Source organism: Pseudorasbora parva, chromosome 4, assembly GCF_024679245.1.
Source record: "Pseudorasbora parva isolate DD20220531a chromosome 4, ASM2467924v1, whole genome shotgun sequence".
NCBI lineage: Eukaryota > Metazoa > Chordata > Actinopteri > Cypriniformes > Gobionidae > Pseudorasbora > Pseudorasbora parva.
In genome coordinates this window covers 1,463,821-1,480,501 of record NC_090175.1, presented here as the reverse complement: position 1 = coordinate 1,480,501, position 16,681 = coordinate 1,463,821, and the positions used below count along the sequence as shown (strand labels likewise).

Below are 16,681 nucleotides of genomic sequence, written 5' to 3'. Positions count from 1 at the left end.
CGAGCGTCAGGTGTCCTGCTGGAGCTGTCAATCAAAACACCGGCGGCCAATCACACGCGAGGAGGGGCGGAGCAAAGGAAGGACGGGAGGAAAGAAAGAAAAGAGAGAGAGAGAGAGAGAGAGAGAGAGAGAGAGAGAGAGAGAGAGAGAGAGAGAGAGAGAGACCACCAGTCCTCCAGTACAGACTGATTATAGATCATAATAACAGTCTGATTATAGATCATAATAACAGTCTGATTATAGATCATAATAACAGTCTGATTATAGATCATAATAACAGTCTGATTATAGATGTTATTATAGATTCTATGATTATAGATCATAGATGATCACAAATCAATTCTGATTATAGATGTTATTGTGATTATAGATGTTATTGTGATTATAGATGTTATTCTGATTATAGATGTTATTGTGATTATAGATGTTATTGTGATAATAGATGTTATTGTGATTATAGATGTTATTCTGATTATAGATGTTATTGTGATTATAGATGTTATTCTGATTATAGATGCAGGGCTCTCAAGTCTCACGCATTGGGCGTGAGACACACGCATTTCAACCCGTTCACACGCTCACACGCCACACCTTGTATTTCTCACGCAGAGAAATCGCCAGGGTAACACACGCGCTATTAGAGGAATCAATCAAGCGAGTTCCCCATAGAGTTCTGACGGCCCTGCCACGCACCAGTTAATCTAATAAAAATAGAGACCGAACAGCCAATCATAAAATAGATTTGCTGTATCTGGGTAAGATATAGATATTCCCTCCACCCACACGCACGGCCTCGCTCATTGAATCAAATGAGCAACTACAAACCCCGATGACAGACGCAGAGACACAAAGATAACGGTGTCAAGTTAAGTTTCTGACAGCACTTTGTTTTCTGTTCTTAATCCCTCAACAAAACTTAAAGGAAGCCTTGTCGCAATCATGATTTGCGTGAAATGCATTTTGCTATCGTATGTTATTGCGCTCTCACTCAGTGAACATCTGTGCTCTTCTGCACTTGTGAATGCGGTGATGGACAGCTGTCCTCATTCCACTGGTGTTTGGATGTGAATTTTTTTTAACTCCCTTTCATTAATTAATTTATTAAAAGTAACTCCATTCTGTAAGATCATTTTCATTTAAAGGGGGGGGGGGGTGAAATGCTGTTTCATGCATACTGATCTTTTTACACTGTTAAAGACTTGGAATCCCATACTAAACATAGACAACGTTTCAAAAGTTAAGGTGGACGTTTGATGAGAGTATTTCTTTGTCAAAAATACTACTTCCGGTTAGTCATAAGTTTCGGCAAGTTTTTTGAGATCATGCGTCCCCTTTGACGTTAGTGGGGGCGGAATTTCCTTGTATGGGCCGTACGGACAATTCTACCGGAAGCGCGTGAGAGAGAGCGAGGGAGAGAGCGAAAGCAACAGCCTACGCCCATCAAAGCGGGGCTTGTAGGATGCTGGACAGGTGACAATTACACATAGCACATAACAATGTCACCAAAAAAGTGGGTTTTTGGTTGCCAGACCAAGACAGTCCTGCACAGATTCGCCAAAAACCCCGCGTTAAGGCAACAGTGGATGTAATTTGCGGATCAGCAACTGAGTTGCGCGAATGTTTATATCTGTTCGCTGCATAAACAAGGCCCAGCTCGACGCCGAATTTTCCCAATCGCCTAATGCTGAAGGATGGAGCAGTCCCAACGTTAGAAGGGTGAGTGAGACTGCTTTTAGTTCGCTTACTGTCTACACAAACCACGCGTAAACACACAAACACACGTGCACAACTGCACTTCCCACATGTACACCTTCAAAGACAAAAATACGACGATATAATTCAAGTATAAATATGTAAATAACACAAGCCGCTAAGCATATTATATAGTTAGTGTATAACTTGTACCACATAGAGACGTCCTGCTCTAGTCGTTTTTGCTGCTGCTCCTGTTCAACTGCAGCCTCTGGGTCTGATTCCGGATCATAGATGTATGGCTGTATCTGATTAAAAGCCATATTTTTATTTTGAATAAAGTTTTTTTCCGCTGTTAGGGATGACGCTCGACTCAACACACAGCGCGCTGCTGCACACGTCATTATTTAGCTCCGCTCACACGACACGCCCCCACCCGCTCGGCTTTTTTCGGAAAGACTCGGAACAGCGCATCTTTCTTATATAATTATTAAAAAAATAAAAACTTTTCGGAGATATGCAGGATGCAATGCTACTCTATAGGTACTCAAGATTGACATGACACTGACTGAAACTGAGTGTTTCACCCCCCCTTTAAGTAATTCCAAACATCACGAGGCAGACGACATTAGTGATCAAATACAGTCGAGTTATTAACACGCTCCACAGCACCACCCAGTGGATTTAGTTATAACTGCGAGATTGAGAGGGATTTATAATGGAGTCACTGCATTTAGGCCAGCGAAGCAATATAGTAAAATTTCAATATTATTTTAATTTTTCGAACAATAATTACATATCAAATATATTCGTGCTCACCCCTATTTATGGAAGCTGAAGTGTAGCGATATACAATTTGCAATGCAATATGTAAAATGGCAATGCATTTCAAAATTTACATTTACATTTTCCATACCATGTGTGCAACATTTGGAGCAAAATAATAATTCAAATTGAATAATATAATTTACATTTGCTATTTCCTACACTAGTTTTAACATAAAATTTAAACATAAATTGTATATTGTAATACTTTATATTAGTTGCAAAATTAAAATTAAAATGTCTTACAGAAATAATTAGATGTGTTTAACATGTTCAAGCAATTCCAAAAATTATGCCACATCACCGCACTAGCCATTATTTTTAATAGAAAGGAGACATAGGTGTTATTCAACCATTAATTAAATTGTGCATGGTGGCAAAATTTTTTTTTTTTACATTTTGTTATTTTAACTGAATTCAGAAATGCTTTTGAAATTAAAAACTTTGCTTTTAATAAACAAAATACATATTTGAAATAAAGACTGTTTGGAGTTGGGTGCTCCGTCCCCTGAATCCACAGTCTTTGTTGTTATTTTGAGTGTGTACACAAATAAAAGTAGACAGTTTATAATTATGTCTTGTACTTAGCCTATCTGTATGGCTAAAAAATGATGGTGTATTGGTGTGGGAGTTGTTTCCGCTGTCATAAAGAGAGGAAAAAATACAACCATACTGATATAGCAAACAATAATCATAGGCAGCTTGTCTAAGATTATTTGAGAGTAAAATAATCTCTGTTGTAAATCACAGCTCACTTCAGCGTGACCGTGCTCATGTTAAGGTGCCACCAACCTCTGGGCTGAAGGCCTCAAAAACCTGCTACCAACACCAATACACAACACTAACCATTCTCTCTCTCTCTCTCTCTCTCTCTCTCTCTCTCTCTCTCTCTCTCTCTCTCTCTCTCTCTCTCTCTCTCTCTCTCTCTCTCTCTCTCTCTCTCACTCTCTCTCTCTCTCTCTCTCAAACACACTAATTAAATACATATTTATTTTATTTGTACGAATTTGTCATTTTTCATATCAGACCCCCGTACCCAGCCAAACCCACGGCCGAAATCTCACTCTGAACTCAGGTCAAAACTTGAGAGCCCTGTAGATGTTATTCTGATTATAGATGTTATTGTGATTATAGATGTTATTCTGATTATAGATGTTATTGTGATTATAGATGTTATTCTGATTATAGATGTTATTGTGTGAAGGGACTGAACACCTGAGCTCAGTGATCTGGAGGGGCGTCTGGCGTTATAGAGTTATTCAGGCTCAGAGAGAGAGAGCTGAATTTGGGATCATGCGCTGTCTGAGAGTACAACTCAATACAACATTGAGTTCTTTTACTGCACATAATATCGTGATAACTCTTTTGAAAGATCCTTGTTTAATGCTTCTTTGACACCTGTCTTGATCTCCTCCGCCATCTTTAATATCCCTCCTTCAGTTAACCTGTGTTCTTCTGACTTTATTGTGGAGTAATGAATATGCTTCAGGGAAATGTTTCAGTGTAAAAGTATACTATTATTTAGGAAATGGAGTGGATTAAAAGTAGCCTGACAAGCCGGAGCCACATCCAGATGTTTGGTCTGGAAACTCCGCGATAGGATAGCGCTACAACCAACCAGAGCAACGAAGGTGAAGTGGAGCTGACAGATTAAACATTCGCCGTATCCGCTCGGCTAAACTCGAACACATCTTCCCTTCTTCAGAATGACTTCAGTGCCGTTCTTTGTTCTTTTCTCAGAGAAAAGCTCAACTCAAGTCTTCCAGAGTCGCGGTCAGAGCTGATTCGACAGACCGCCGTTCGCCAGTTTCTGTGTTTACTAGAAGCACGCAAACGCAACTCGGCCGTCGTCATTATGGCCCCGCCCACCGACTCTACACACGATGTGATTGGGCCGCCCAGAGTTTGGCGATTACAGCTCAGATGGATATTGAGAGTTGCTAGACGACACTCGCGGCGGATTAGATTTGCTGCCACTAGGGGGCGTCTAGATTTCTAGGCTAGATCACTAGAACGCTGTAAAAAAAAATGTTGGTTTTTGTTGGTTTAACTTAAAAAAGTAAGTAAGCTGGTTGTCTTAAAATGTTGAGTTTATTGAAATAAAAAATTTGAGTTGATACAATGAAGGAAATTTGTTTAATAAATAGAAACTCAAAATATTATTGTATCTGAACCGCATTAAAAAAAAAGTGATAAATCATTGGCATGTTTCACTGCATCATCACAAATAAAACACACAATTACCCAATACGCTTACAAAATCTTTGAATAATATTTTAATAAAGGTTGTCGAATCTCAAAAATGTTCGTTGTATTAACTCAAAGTTTTAATTTCAATGAACTCAACATTTTAAGGCAACCAGGTTACTTACTTTTCTAAAAAAAAAGTATCGTAGCTCCTGCATAATGACTGGGTAACACTTAAGTAATTAGTGATGCATTTTATGACTTATTCAGAGTAAAGAATAGGATTATTAACATCTCAGACACACAATGTGATAATTGGTCAGTTAGATAATAATTATTAATGAGGCTAATCTCAGTCAGTAATTATTGATTACTTAAGGATCTATCTCCTGAATTCGATGCTACTTACTGATTAGTTGAGCTTGTTTCTATATTAGTTAATAGTAGTTGCTGAAGTTTTAATGTAGTGCTACTTATTAGTCCTGCATTACTTCCTGTATAGTTCTATAGTTATCTATTAATAACGGACCATTATTCTAAAGTGTTACCTGAAGGGTAGACTTTAAGACTTTATTGAACAAAGCCGAGATGCCTGAATCTGAATTTGTCTCTAGTCAGGGAGCCATTCTTTTTTCTTATCTGTTATTTTTAACCACACAACTTAATTCTCTGGTTAGGTTTACGCCTCCTGTTTCCTACAATTAAGTTTTACTTCTTTTGCCTTTCTCTCCAGGTGTGAATCCTGCCAATTGATGGTCAACCCTTTCTCAGGGACAAGATGTAGCATTTCCCAAGGATAATCAACTCTTTCCCAGAGGAAAGAAGTCTTCAACTGACATATTTATTCCTCACCTCTTAATAGTCAGCTTGGTCTATCACAGCCATCTGTTGTTTCCTGGAAAACGCCTGACTTGGGGAGAAAAACCCTCAGTGGGCCACAAGGGCCAGGGTTGGGTGAAGGAATGAAGCGAATACTCAATTGTACAGAGTAATAGACTTTTTATTAATAATAAAATACAATAAAAACTCCCAGAGGGGGAAAACATGACTTGACTTGACTTGGATAACACTCATAAACTATGTGTTCATGCAAAACATGACAACTAGAAAGCACTGGACTGGACCGGAAGTAACTTGTTGCAAGACGTGATGTGACTTGACTTGACTTGTTTACTGGACTGGACTAGACTGAACTGAACTGGAATGGACATGACTTGTTGACTGGACTGGACTTGACTTGAATTGTTGACTGGACTGGACTTCACCTGTTGACTGGACTGGACTTCACCTGTTGACTGGAATGGGCTGGACTGGACTTGACTTGACCTGTTGACTGGAATGGGCTGGACTGGACTTGACTTGACCTGTTGACTGGAATGGGCTGGACTGGACTTGACTTGACCTGTTGACTGGAATGGGCTGGACTGGACTTGACTTGACCTGTTGACTGGAATGGGCTGGACTGGACTTGACTTGACCTGTTGACTGGAATGGGCTGGACTGGACTTGACTTGACCTATTGACTGGACTGGATTTGTTGACAGGACTTGACTTGACTTGACTTGTTTACTGGACTGGACTGGACTGGACTGGACTAGACTGAACTGGACTGGACTTGCTCACTGGATTGGACTGGACTGGACTGGACTGGAATGGACTCGTTGACTGGACTTGTTGACTGGACTTGACTTGTTGACTGGACTGGGCTAGACTGAACTGGACTGGAATTGTTGACTGGACTGGACTTGACTTGTTGACTCGTTGACTGGACTGGACATGACTTGTTGACTGGACTGGACTTGACTTGACCTGTTGACTGGACTGGACATGACTTGATCTGTTGACTGGACTTGACTTGACCTGTTGACTGGACTGGACATGACTTGTTGACTGGACTGGACTGGACTTGACCTGTTGACTTGACTGGACTTGACCTGTTGACTGGAATGGACTGTACTGGACTTGACTTGACCTATTGACTGGATTGGACTGGACTTGACTTGTTGACTGGACTGGACTGGACTTGACTTGTTGACTGGACTGGATTTGTTGACTTGTTGACAGGACTGGCCTTGACTTGACTTGACCTTTTGACTTGACTGGATTTGACTTGACCTGTTGACTGGAATGGACTGGACTTGACTTGACCTGTTGACTGGACTGGACTGGACTTGACTTGTTGACTGGACTGGACTTGACCTGTTGACTGGACTGGACATGACTTGTTGACTGGACTGGACTTGTTGACTTGTTTACTGAACTGGACTTGTTGACTGGACTGGACTTGTTGACTGGACTGGATTTGTTGACTGGACTGGATTTGTTGACTTGTTGACTGGACTTGTTGACTGGACTGGACTTGACCTGTTGACTGGACTGGACATGACTTGTTGACTGGACTGGACTTGTTGACTTGTTTACTGAACTGGACTTGTTGACTGGACTGGACTTGTTGACTGGACTGGACTTGTTGACTTGTTGACTGGACTTGTTGACTGGACTGGACTTGTTGACTTGTTGACTGGACTTGTTGACTGGACTGGACTTGTTGACTGGACTGGACTTGTTGACTGGACTGGACTTGTTGACTGGACTGGACTTGTTGACTGGACTGGACTTGTTGACTGGACTTGTTGACTGGACTTGTTGACTGGACTGGACTTGTTGACTGGACTTGGACTTGGACTTTGATGCTCATCTTATGCGCTGACAACAGAATACAAACACAGAGCATGAATGTCCAAATCCAGACACAAAAACGAAACCAAACTAGACTGAAGTGACAGACCCCTGACAAGACTTTCTAAGACCCATCTGACCTAATAATAATTTCTCAGTCATGTAAAACACATCTGGATTTTATAGTTCTCAACATTTTTCTACATATGACTTGACTTGACTTGACTATGCACCCGGCACAATGACACACTCAAATATTCACGATTAACACACATATGCCTGCAGCAATGAATGCTGAACTTCTGTTAGCTATGAGGAGCCAGACAAGCCTCAATTCACACACACACACACACCTTTCACATACTGTGGTGGTCAAAATTGTTGGCACCCCTGGTAAATATGATCAAATATGTCTGTAAAAAATAAATCTGCATTGTTTATCCTTTTGAACTTTTATTAAAAAAATTACTGAAATCTAACCTTTTATTGAAGTAAAATAATTGAAAGTGGGACATGAAATATTGACATTATGAAATAAATAATTTTCTCCAAAACACGTTGGCCACAATTATTGGCACCATTTTATTAAATTTCCCAAGATAACAGCTCTGAGTCTTCTCCTATAATGCCTGATGAGTTTGGAGAACACCTGATGAGAGATCAGAGACCATTCCTCCATGCCGAATCTCTCCAGATCCTTCAGATTCCCAGATCCATGTCAGCTCTTCTCTTTTTAGCCGTGGACATTGGGTACTTTTCATCCCTGTTTTCATCCCAAACCCATCTGGTAGATTTGCTGCCAAAAAGCTATTTTTTTATAGTTTCATCTGACCACAGAACCCGGTCCCTTTTGAATCTCCAGTTGCGTCTGACAACTGAATATGCTGGAGTTTGTTTCTGGATGAGCGAGGAGAATTTTTCTTGAATCCCTCCCAAACAACATGTGGTGATGTAGGGGTTGTTTGATTTATTTAGATATTTTTGGATTTTTGACCCCAAGACTCAACTTATCTCTGTGATTCTCCATCTGTGATCCTAGGAGAGTCTTAGTGAACTCAAACGTTCCTCCTCGCCGTGCATTAAGACAATAAAGGCACACATCCTTTTTCAGGCAGATTTGTTACATCTTTAGTTGACAATCTCAAAAATATATTCAAAAATATATACTCAAAAATATATTCTTCGGTTTTACTCATTGTGATGATGAAAAAGGGAATTTAGCCTTTGTACGTTCTCATATTTATACTCCTGTGAAACAAAATAATTTCATGTTCTTTGACACCCTGGTGTGCTAAAAAAATGTAAATATTAATGTGAATATACTTCAGAGATATTTTACTCATTAAAAAAATCTAAGGGTGCCAATAATTGTGGCCATCGTGTTTTGGAGAAAAGCATTTATTTCAGAATGTGATTTACCTCCATTTTAAATTAATTTACCTTAATGAAAGGTTTGATTTTTGTGATTTAAAAAAAAAAAAGATCAAAAGGATAAACAATGCAGATATATATTTTTTACAGACATATTTGATCATATTTACCAGGGGTGCCAACAATTTTGAGCACTACTGTACACTTATGGATACATATACACTTACTAAAGTATTCAGACCCACTTGGAAGATGGGAGAAAGTAGTAGAAAGTCAACCATCACTGCAGCCCTCCACCAGTCGGGGCTTTAAGGCAGAGTGGCCTGACGGAAGCCTCTTTTCTCAGTGCAAGACACAGGAAAGTTCTATATATAAGTATGTGTTCAAATAAGATTCTCTGGTCTGATGAGACCAAGATAGAACTTGTTGGCCTTAATTCTAAGCGGTATGTGAGGAGAAAAATATAACCTATCCAATACAGTCCCAACAGTGAAGCATGGTGGTGGCAGCATCATGCTGTGGGGGTGTTTTTCAGCTGCAGGGACAGGACGACTGGTTGCAATCAAAAGAAAGATTAATGCGACCAAGTACAGAGATATGTACAGAGATATGATTCCCCTTCCAACAAGACAGGACCCTAAACACACAGCTAAAATAACAAAGGAGTGGCTTTACAACAACTCTGTGATGGTTCTTGAATGGCCCAGCTAGAGCCCTGACTTAAACCCAATTGAGTAACTCTAGACAGGCCTGAAAATTGCTGTCCACTAATGTTTACTGTCCAACCTGACAGAACTGGAGAGGATCTGCAGGAGGAATGGCAGAGGATCCCCAAATCCAGGAGTGAAAAACTTGTTGCATCTTTCCCAAAAAGACTCATGGCTGTGCTAGTTCAAAAGCGTACTTCTACTAAATACTGAGCAAAGGGTCTGAATACTTAGGACCATGTGATAGTTCAGTTTTTCTTTTTAATAAATCTGCAAAAATGTCAATGAGTTTAGCAAATGCCTGCAATATAACAAAGAGTGAAAAATGTAAGGGGGTCTGAATACCCACTGTCATTTCCGTACCCACTGCATATAAAAGGAGAATGTAAGTATGTGAGATTACCAGTATGAATTATGGCTTGTACAGTCCCTCATAGTAAGCCAGAAACACAATGCAACATTACCGATCTGTTTCTAGATTGCAGGTATGCAAGGTTTAGTTTGTTAGGCGTAGAACGATTAAACAGTCAAGCTAGTTTATGCTAGTGAGCTTCTCATGCCAAAGCATTTTTAGCACCCAGAAAACCACTATATAAATTTAGCTAATTATTATTGAATATTATTAATTGCTGTGGGTCCCGTCGCTCTCATAGAATACCTTTTGCTCCAGGCTGATGAAGCGGACACCCGAATGTTCGCCCGTCTGCTGGGACTTCCGGCACGTGCAGCAGAGGATGCGTTTGAAGGTGTCCCGCATGTCCTTGTCCCGGAAGGAGTAGATGATGGGGTTCATGAAGCAGTTGCACTCAGCCAGCACCAGGAAGTATTTGTCATATGCCAAGACGTTGCAGGTTTCGCAGAGACCATCTAGCAGAAGCAGAACTAGGCCCGGCGTCCAACACACCACGAAACAACCTGCCAGAAGAGCACAAGACCGTTGAACACATACTCTGAAACATACAGTAACATGCTAAATAAATGTTTAGATTTTGAGAAAATCATTTGGGAGTGTCAAAACACAAAGAAAAGTGTGGAAGTTGGCATTCAAAAACAGCATTTAGATGCTAAAGCTACACTTCCTTAAGTCTAGGCGTCTCAATTTGTCAGAACATGCACATACTCGCCTCTCTCTCCCTCTCTCTCTCTCTCTCTCTCTCTCTGGGAGGGTGAAGTGATACGAGAAAGCAGAAAAGAAACAAGGCAGTGAAAACATGAAGGTGTATTATTAAAGCTTTTTACCTAATCGTAGTTATCTTGTTCTTTCCTGCAACTGAGCATGACAGAAGACTTGACCACTCATATTGAGAAATATAATGGAAATTGCTTTGATCAACATTTCCTCAACGAGAGCTACCAAGTTGATGAGATGAGCAACCATGTTCGTGTTTCATCACTTTGCCACTTGCTATGACATCTGTTTAGTGGAGGTATTTTGGTAGACAAAGATCTCAGCTTCATGCCCGTGGTGATCCCTACTGGTCCCTAGAAAGTTACATCAGCTTCATGCCCGTGATAATCCCTACTGGTCTCTAGAAAGTTACATCAGCTTCATGCCTGTGGTGATCCCTACTGGTCTCTAGAAAGTTACATCAGCTTCATGGCCGTGGTGATCCCTACTGGTCCCTAGAAAGTTACATCAGCTTCATGCCCGTGGTGATCCCTACTGGTCTCTAGAAAGTAACATCAGCTTCATGGCCGTGGTGATCCCTACTGGTCCCTAGAAAGTTACATCAGCTTCATGCCCATGGTGATCCCTACTGATCTCTAGAAAGTTACATCAGCTTCATGGCCGTGGTGATCCCTACTGATCTCTAGAAAGTTACATCAGCTTCATGGCCGTGGTGATCCCTACTGGTCTCTAGAAAGTTACATCAGCTTCATGGCCGTGGTGATCCCTACTGGTCCCTAGAAAGTTACATCAGCTTCATGCCCATGGTGATCCCTACTGATCTCTAGAAAGTTACATCAGCTTCATGCCCGTGGTGATCCCTAGTGGTCCCTAGAAAGTTACATCAGCTTCATGGCCGTGGTGATCCCTACTGGTCTTTAGAACGTTACATCAGCTTCATGCCCGTGGTGATCCCTACTGATCTCTAGAAAGTTACATCAGCTTCATGCCCATGGTGATCCCTACTGGTCCCTAGAAAGTTACATCAGCTTCGTGGCCGTGGTGATCCCTACTGGTCTCTAGAAAGTTACATCAGCTTCATGCCCTTGGTGATCCCTACTGGTCTCTAGAAAGTTACATCAGCTTCATGCCCGTGGTGATCCCTACTGGTCTCTAGAAAGTTACATCAGCTTCATGCCTGCGGTGATCCCCGCTGGTCCCTAGAATGTTACATCAGCTTCATGCCCGTGGTGATCCCTACTGGTCCCTAGAAAGTTACATCAGCTTCATGCCCGTGGTGATCCCCGCTGGTCCCTGGAAAGTTACATCAGCTTCATGCCCGTGGTGATCCCCGCTGGTCTCTGGAAAGTTACATCAGCTTCATGCCCGTGGTGATCCCTACTGGTCTCTAGAAAGTTACATCAGCTTCATGCCTGTGGTGATCCCTACTGATCTCTAGAAAGTTACATCAGCTTCATGCCCATGGGGATCCCTACTGATCTCTAGAAAGTTACATCAGCTTCATGCCCGTGGTGATCCCTACTGATCTCTAGAAAGTTACATCAGCTTCATGCCCGTGGTGATCCCTACTGATCTCTAGAAAGTTACATCAGCTTCATGCCCGTGGTGATCCCTACTGATCTCTAGAAAGTTACATCAGCTTCATGCCCGTGGTGATCCCTACTGATCTCTAGAAAGTTACATCAGCTTCATGCCCGTGGTGATCCCCGCTGGTCCCTAGAAAGTTACATCAGCTTCATGCCCGTGGTGATCCCTACTGGTCTCTAAAAAGTTACATCAGCTTCATGCCTGTGGTGATCCCTACTGATCTCTAGAAAGTTACATCAGCTTCATGCCCATGGTGATCCCTACTGATCTCTAGAAAGTTACATCAGCTTCATGCCCATGGTGATCCCTACTGATCTCTAGAAAGTTACATCAGCTTCATGCCCGTGGTGATCCCTACTGATCTCTAGAAAGTTACATCAGCTTCATGCCCATGGTGATCCCTACTGATCTCTAGAAAGTTACATCAGCTTCATGCCCGTGGTGATCCCTACTGATCTCTAGAAAGTTACATCAGCTTCATGGCCGTGATAATCCCTACTGGTCTCTAGAAAGTTACATCAGCTTCATGCCCGTGGTGATCCCTACTGGTCCCTAGAAAGCAACATCAGCTTCATGCCCGTGGTGATCCCTACTGGTCTCTAGAAAGTTACATCAGCTTCATGCCCTTGGTGATCCCTACTGGTCTCTAGAAAGTTACATCAGCTTCATGCCCGTGGTGATCCCTACTGGTCCCTAGAAAGTTACATCAGGTTTGCACTGTGGACGAATGGATCTGCGTTTCACAGTGGGCGAAGCAGAGGATGACAGCAGCATTGTCCAGCCACACCAACAGCCCTCACCCAGCATGCCTCTACCATCATCACCGCTGGGGCTTCTCTACCATCATCACCACCAGGGCTTCGTTGTCCTCACATCATAATTACTTCGCTGCCACCTGTCCCTATCCCTTTATTCACCTCCTCATCCACCCCTTCATTTGCCTCCTTCTTCTCCACGCCATGCCGCAAGTTTGCGCCTTTTAGGAGGGGATATTCTGCTACACCTATTGAGTTGTTTTTCTGTTCCATTTTCATGAACCTTTAGTTTTAGTTTTTAACATAACTACTTAGTCAAGAACTCATAAGGATGATAGTTAATTACAAAAAGATCAAATGCTGTGATTTTCACTTTGACTAAAGACAGAGATATATCGATAGAAACGTGTTACATTTGGACATGTTGTAAGTCAGAAAAAATAATCTGTCTTACCCAATATCAAGAAGACTGTCTTCATGAGGTTGAACACTGTCTCTTCATGTTTGACCTGCGAGGTATGCTGGCTCATCTGGTGGTTCTTGTGTCGGACGTAGATGAAGATGCGTGTGTAGACAGCCACCATGACCATGAAGATCAGCAGGTTTAACACAGCCCAGAATACCAGGTAACTGCGGCTGTAGAGCGGCGCCATTGTGGAGCACTTACTGATGTTGCACACGCAGCTCCATCCCATAGTGGGTATCAGACCCATCACTATGGCGATGAGCCAAATGCCAATGATGAGCAGCACAACTCTATGGTTTGTCATTTTACTGTGCAGCTGCATGGTGAAGATGGTCTGGTGTCGCTCCAATGCGATAGCCATTAGATTAACCACAGATGCGGTAAGACTGGTGTCGACCAAACCCTGAGAGACACGCAAAGGAAGACAAACTGCATTTACATATGAGAATCGTGACAAATACAGTCAAGGTGAAGACGTTCATCAATATTCCATCACCAAACTACTGGAAAACCCAATTCCAAAAAAGTTGGAACACTGTACAAATTGTGAATAAAAAATCTGTTATCAACGCTCAGTTCAGAAGCCTGAATTTTTGAAGCCAGAAGCCATAGCATTTCTGATGGTATGGGTTTGCATGACTATGTGTGGCATGGGCAGCTTACACATCTGGAAAGGCACAATCAATTCTGAAAGCTATATCCAAGTTCTAGAACAACATATGCTCCCATCCAGACGTCGTATCTTTCAGAGAAGACCTTGCTTTCTCCAACATTACAAACCAGACCACATATTGCATCAGTTACAATATCATGGCTGTGTAGAAAAAGGATCCGGCACTGAAATGGTCAGCCTGCAGTCCAGATCTTTCACCATTAGAAAACATTTGGAGCATTATAAAGAGGAAGCTGCGACAAAGAAGCCTGAATTAGACAAGAATGGGACAACATTCCTATTCCTAAACTTGAGCAACTTGTCTCCTCAGTCCCCAGACGTTTGCAGACTGATATAAAAAGAAGAGGGGATGCCCCACAGGGGTAAACATGGCCCAACTTTTTTGAGATGTGCTGATGCTATGAAATTTAAAACCAACTTAGTTTTCCCTTAAAATTATACATTTTCTCAGTTTAAACATTTGATAAGTCATATGTTTTATTCTGAATTAAATATTGAAATTTGAAACTTCCTCATCATTACATTCTGTCTTTATTCACAATTTGTACAGTGTCCCAACTTTTTTGGAATCAGGTTTGTATAACAATTACGATAACTAGTGTTAACGATAGTGAAAATACCAACAGTAACAATAACTAAATGTAACAACAACTACACTGAGAATGATACTAGTAACAATAGCTATAATATTATTATAGTATACTATAACTATTTTATTATAATAGTATTGTTAGTATTGTTCTTAATATTGTAATAAGTTATATATATATATATATATATATATATATATATATATATATATATATATATATTGTTTAATCATTATAATATATTATAAATATGTAGTATATATTATGTCTTAAGTCATAATATAACAATAACGAGAATGATAATAGTAACTAACGATAATAATATAATAAGAACAAATATAGCTGCAAGCAGTGATGACAGGACAAGCGCCACCGTCATATGAGATAATTTACATTCAGATCAATTTAATTTCATTGTATATCATAGGTCAATTTCAAATGAGGGCAAAGTTATCATTTGCAGCTCAAAATTTTGTCCAGTATTTATCTTGAGGTCTTTTTATAATTTTATACACCTTAATATTAAACATATTATATAAAACTATGTTGTCAGTGCCCTTAAAAAATGCCATTATTATTTTATCAGTCAAAGAAAAATACAAGGCCTAAGAGATTACTTATCCTTTAACGCAGGCAAAAGCATGCATCAATGAAAGGTTTAAACTCTATACCCTCAGGTAAAGAGTGTACTTGACACATGCACAGAGAGAGAGAGAGAGAGAGAGAGAGAGAGAGAGAGAGAGAGAGAGAGAGAGAGAGAGAGAGAGAGAGGGAGAGGGGGGCAGTGTAGCTCTTGTGTTATAATGGAGGTCCTCCGCCGCCATTTCTACATGATTCTCAACCAAGACAGCAGGTCTTCTCCCAGAACAACACAAAACACAAAACAGGAAGCACAGCACGTCCGGTTGCTCAACCACACTGATTACAGGTGTACTTATCTGTGGAATCTTTTACAATTATAAATTCTTTCACTAGCACAGTCAAACAACTGAATCTTTTTTATTGCCTGTACATTCAGCACCAACATTATTCATTAAATACCAATCGCAGACATGCCCAAACCACAGCCTTACCTGTCGGATAAACCACTGATATACGGTGAGACTTCTGGTCCAGGGGCCGGTGCGGAATATCAGATAAAAGTAGGAGAGGCCAGCGAACAGATCCGCAACTGCCAGGTTTCCCAGCAGGTAATATATGGGGTAATGAAAACTGCGGTTCATGAAGATGGCCATCATGACCAGGATGTTGGTGAAGATCACAAAAACACAAACGAGCAGTCCCAGGGAAATCATCAAGGCTTCTTGCCGCCCCCATTCGGTACTGATATACCTTTTGCTGTTGGCATAAAAGAACATCACAGTCTCGTTGCTGTAGCAAACCGTCGCAGCGGACACCGACTGGACCGTCGAAGACATTGCAGCAGGTGATTTGCAGGGATCTGATAGGTGGGAGTGAATTTAAGGGAGCCTTCGAGTGTCAGAAGTCAATCATGAAGACATGGAGCACTGAACCTTCGGTCTGAAGAATCGGATCTACTGTGAAAGAGGAAAAATACAAGAAGTGAATATTATTCAGGTTTTTAATCAACAGTCATGTCAAATATCAGGTTGGGTGAAGTCAAATCAACACACAAACACACCACAAACAGAAATGTCCATGTCACCTTTTAGGACAAAAATCACAAGAAAGTTATAAAATGATAGTTTCATAATGAATTTATAAAACAATGAATACTGCTTTATGAATACTGCTTTTAAAACCATTAGGATTTGTGACATTTTCATGACAAATAAAAAGATTTTAAGAAAGATTATGCAAATATATGTGTATGTTATATATATATCATCCGGCCATCTAAAATCAGAGTAACCTGACCAGACGCCAAACAAAACCAGAAAAACATTTCCCACTGAGACAGAGAGCGGTCCCACTGCACCTCAACCAATCACAGTGTTTGCTCACCCACATGGCAGGATGGAGAGTCTGATGCACGAAGTAGATTGGCCTCTCAAAGCAA

At 41.0% G+C, this 16,681-nt stretch overlaps 1 protein-coding gene across 2 annotated transcripts in view; it reads right to left on the bottom strand.

The window, feature by feature from the left end:
• Window positions 1-7,283: 7,283 nt before the first annotated feature.
• The window catches only part of LOC137072620 (lysophosphatidic acid receptor 1-A-like), a 50,396-nt gene continuing 40,998 nt past the window's right edge, over window positions 7,284-16,681 (bottom strand). For both annotated transcript variants that reach the window (XM_067440484.1, XM_067440485.1), the window contains exons 2-5: window positions 15,735-16,199; window positions 13,387-13,801; window positions 10,120-10,376; window positions 7,284-7,410 (exon numbers count right to left, since the gene is read on the bottom strand). In XM_067440484.1, the coding sequence (XP_067296585.1) occupies window positions 7,399-7,410; window positions 10,120-10,376; window positions 13,387-13,801; window positions 15,735-16,079 (1,029 nt within the window). In that variant the 5' untranslated portion in view covers window positions 16,080-16,199 and the 3' untranslated portion in view covers window positions 7,284-7,398. The remainder of the gene's footprint in view (window positions 7,411-10,119; window positions 10,377-13,386; window positions 13,802-15,734; window positions 16,200-16,681) is intronic.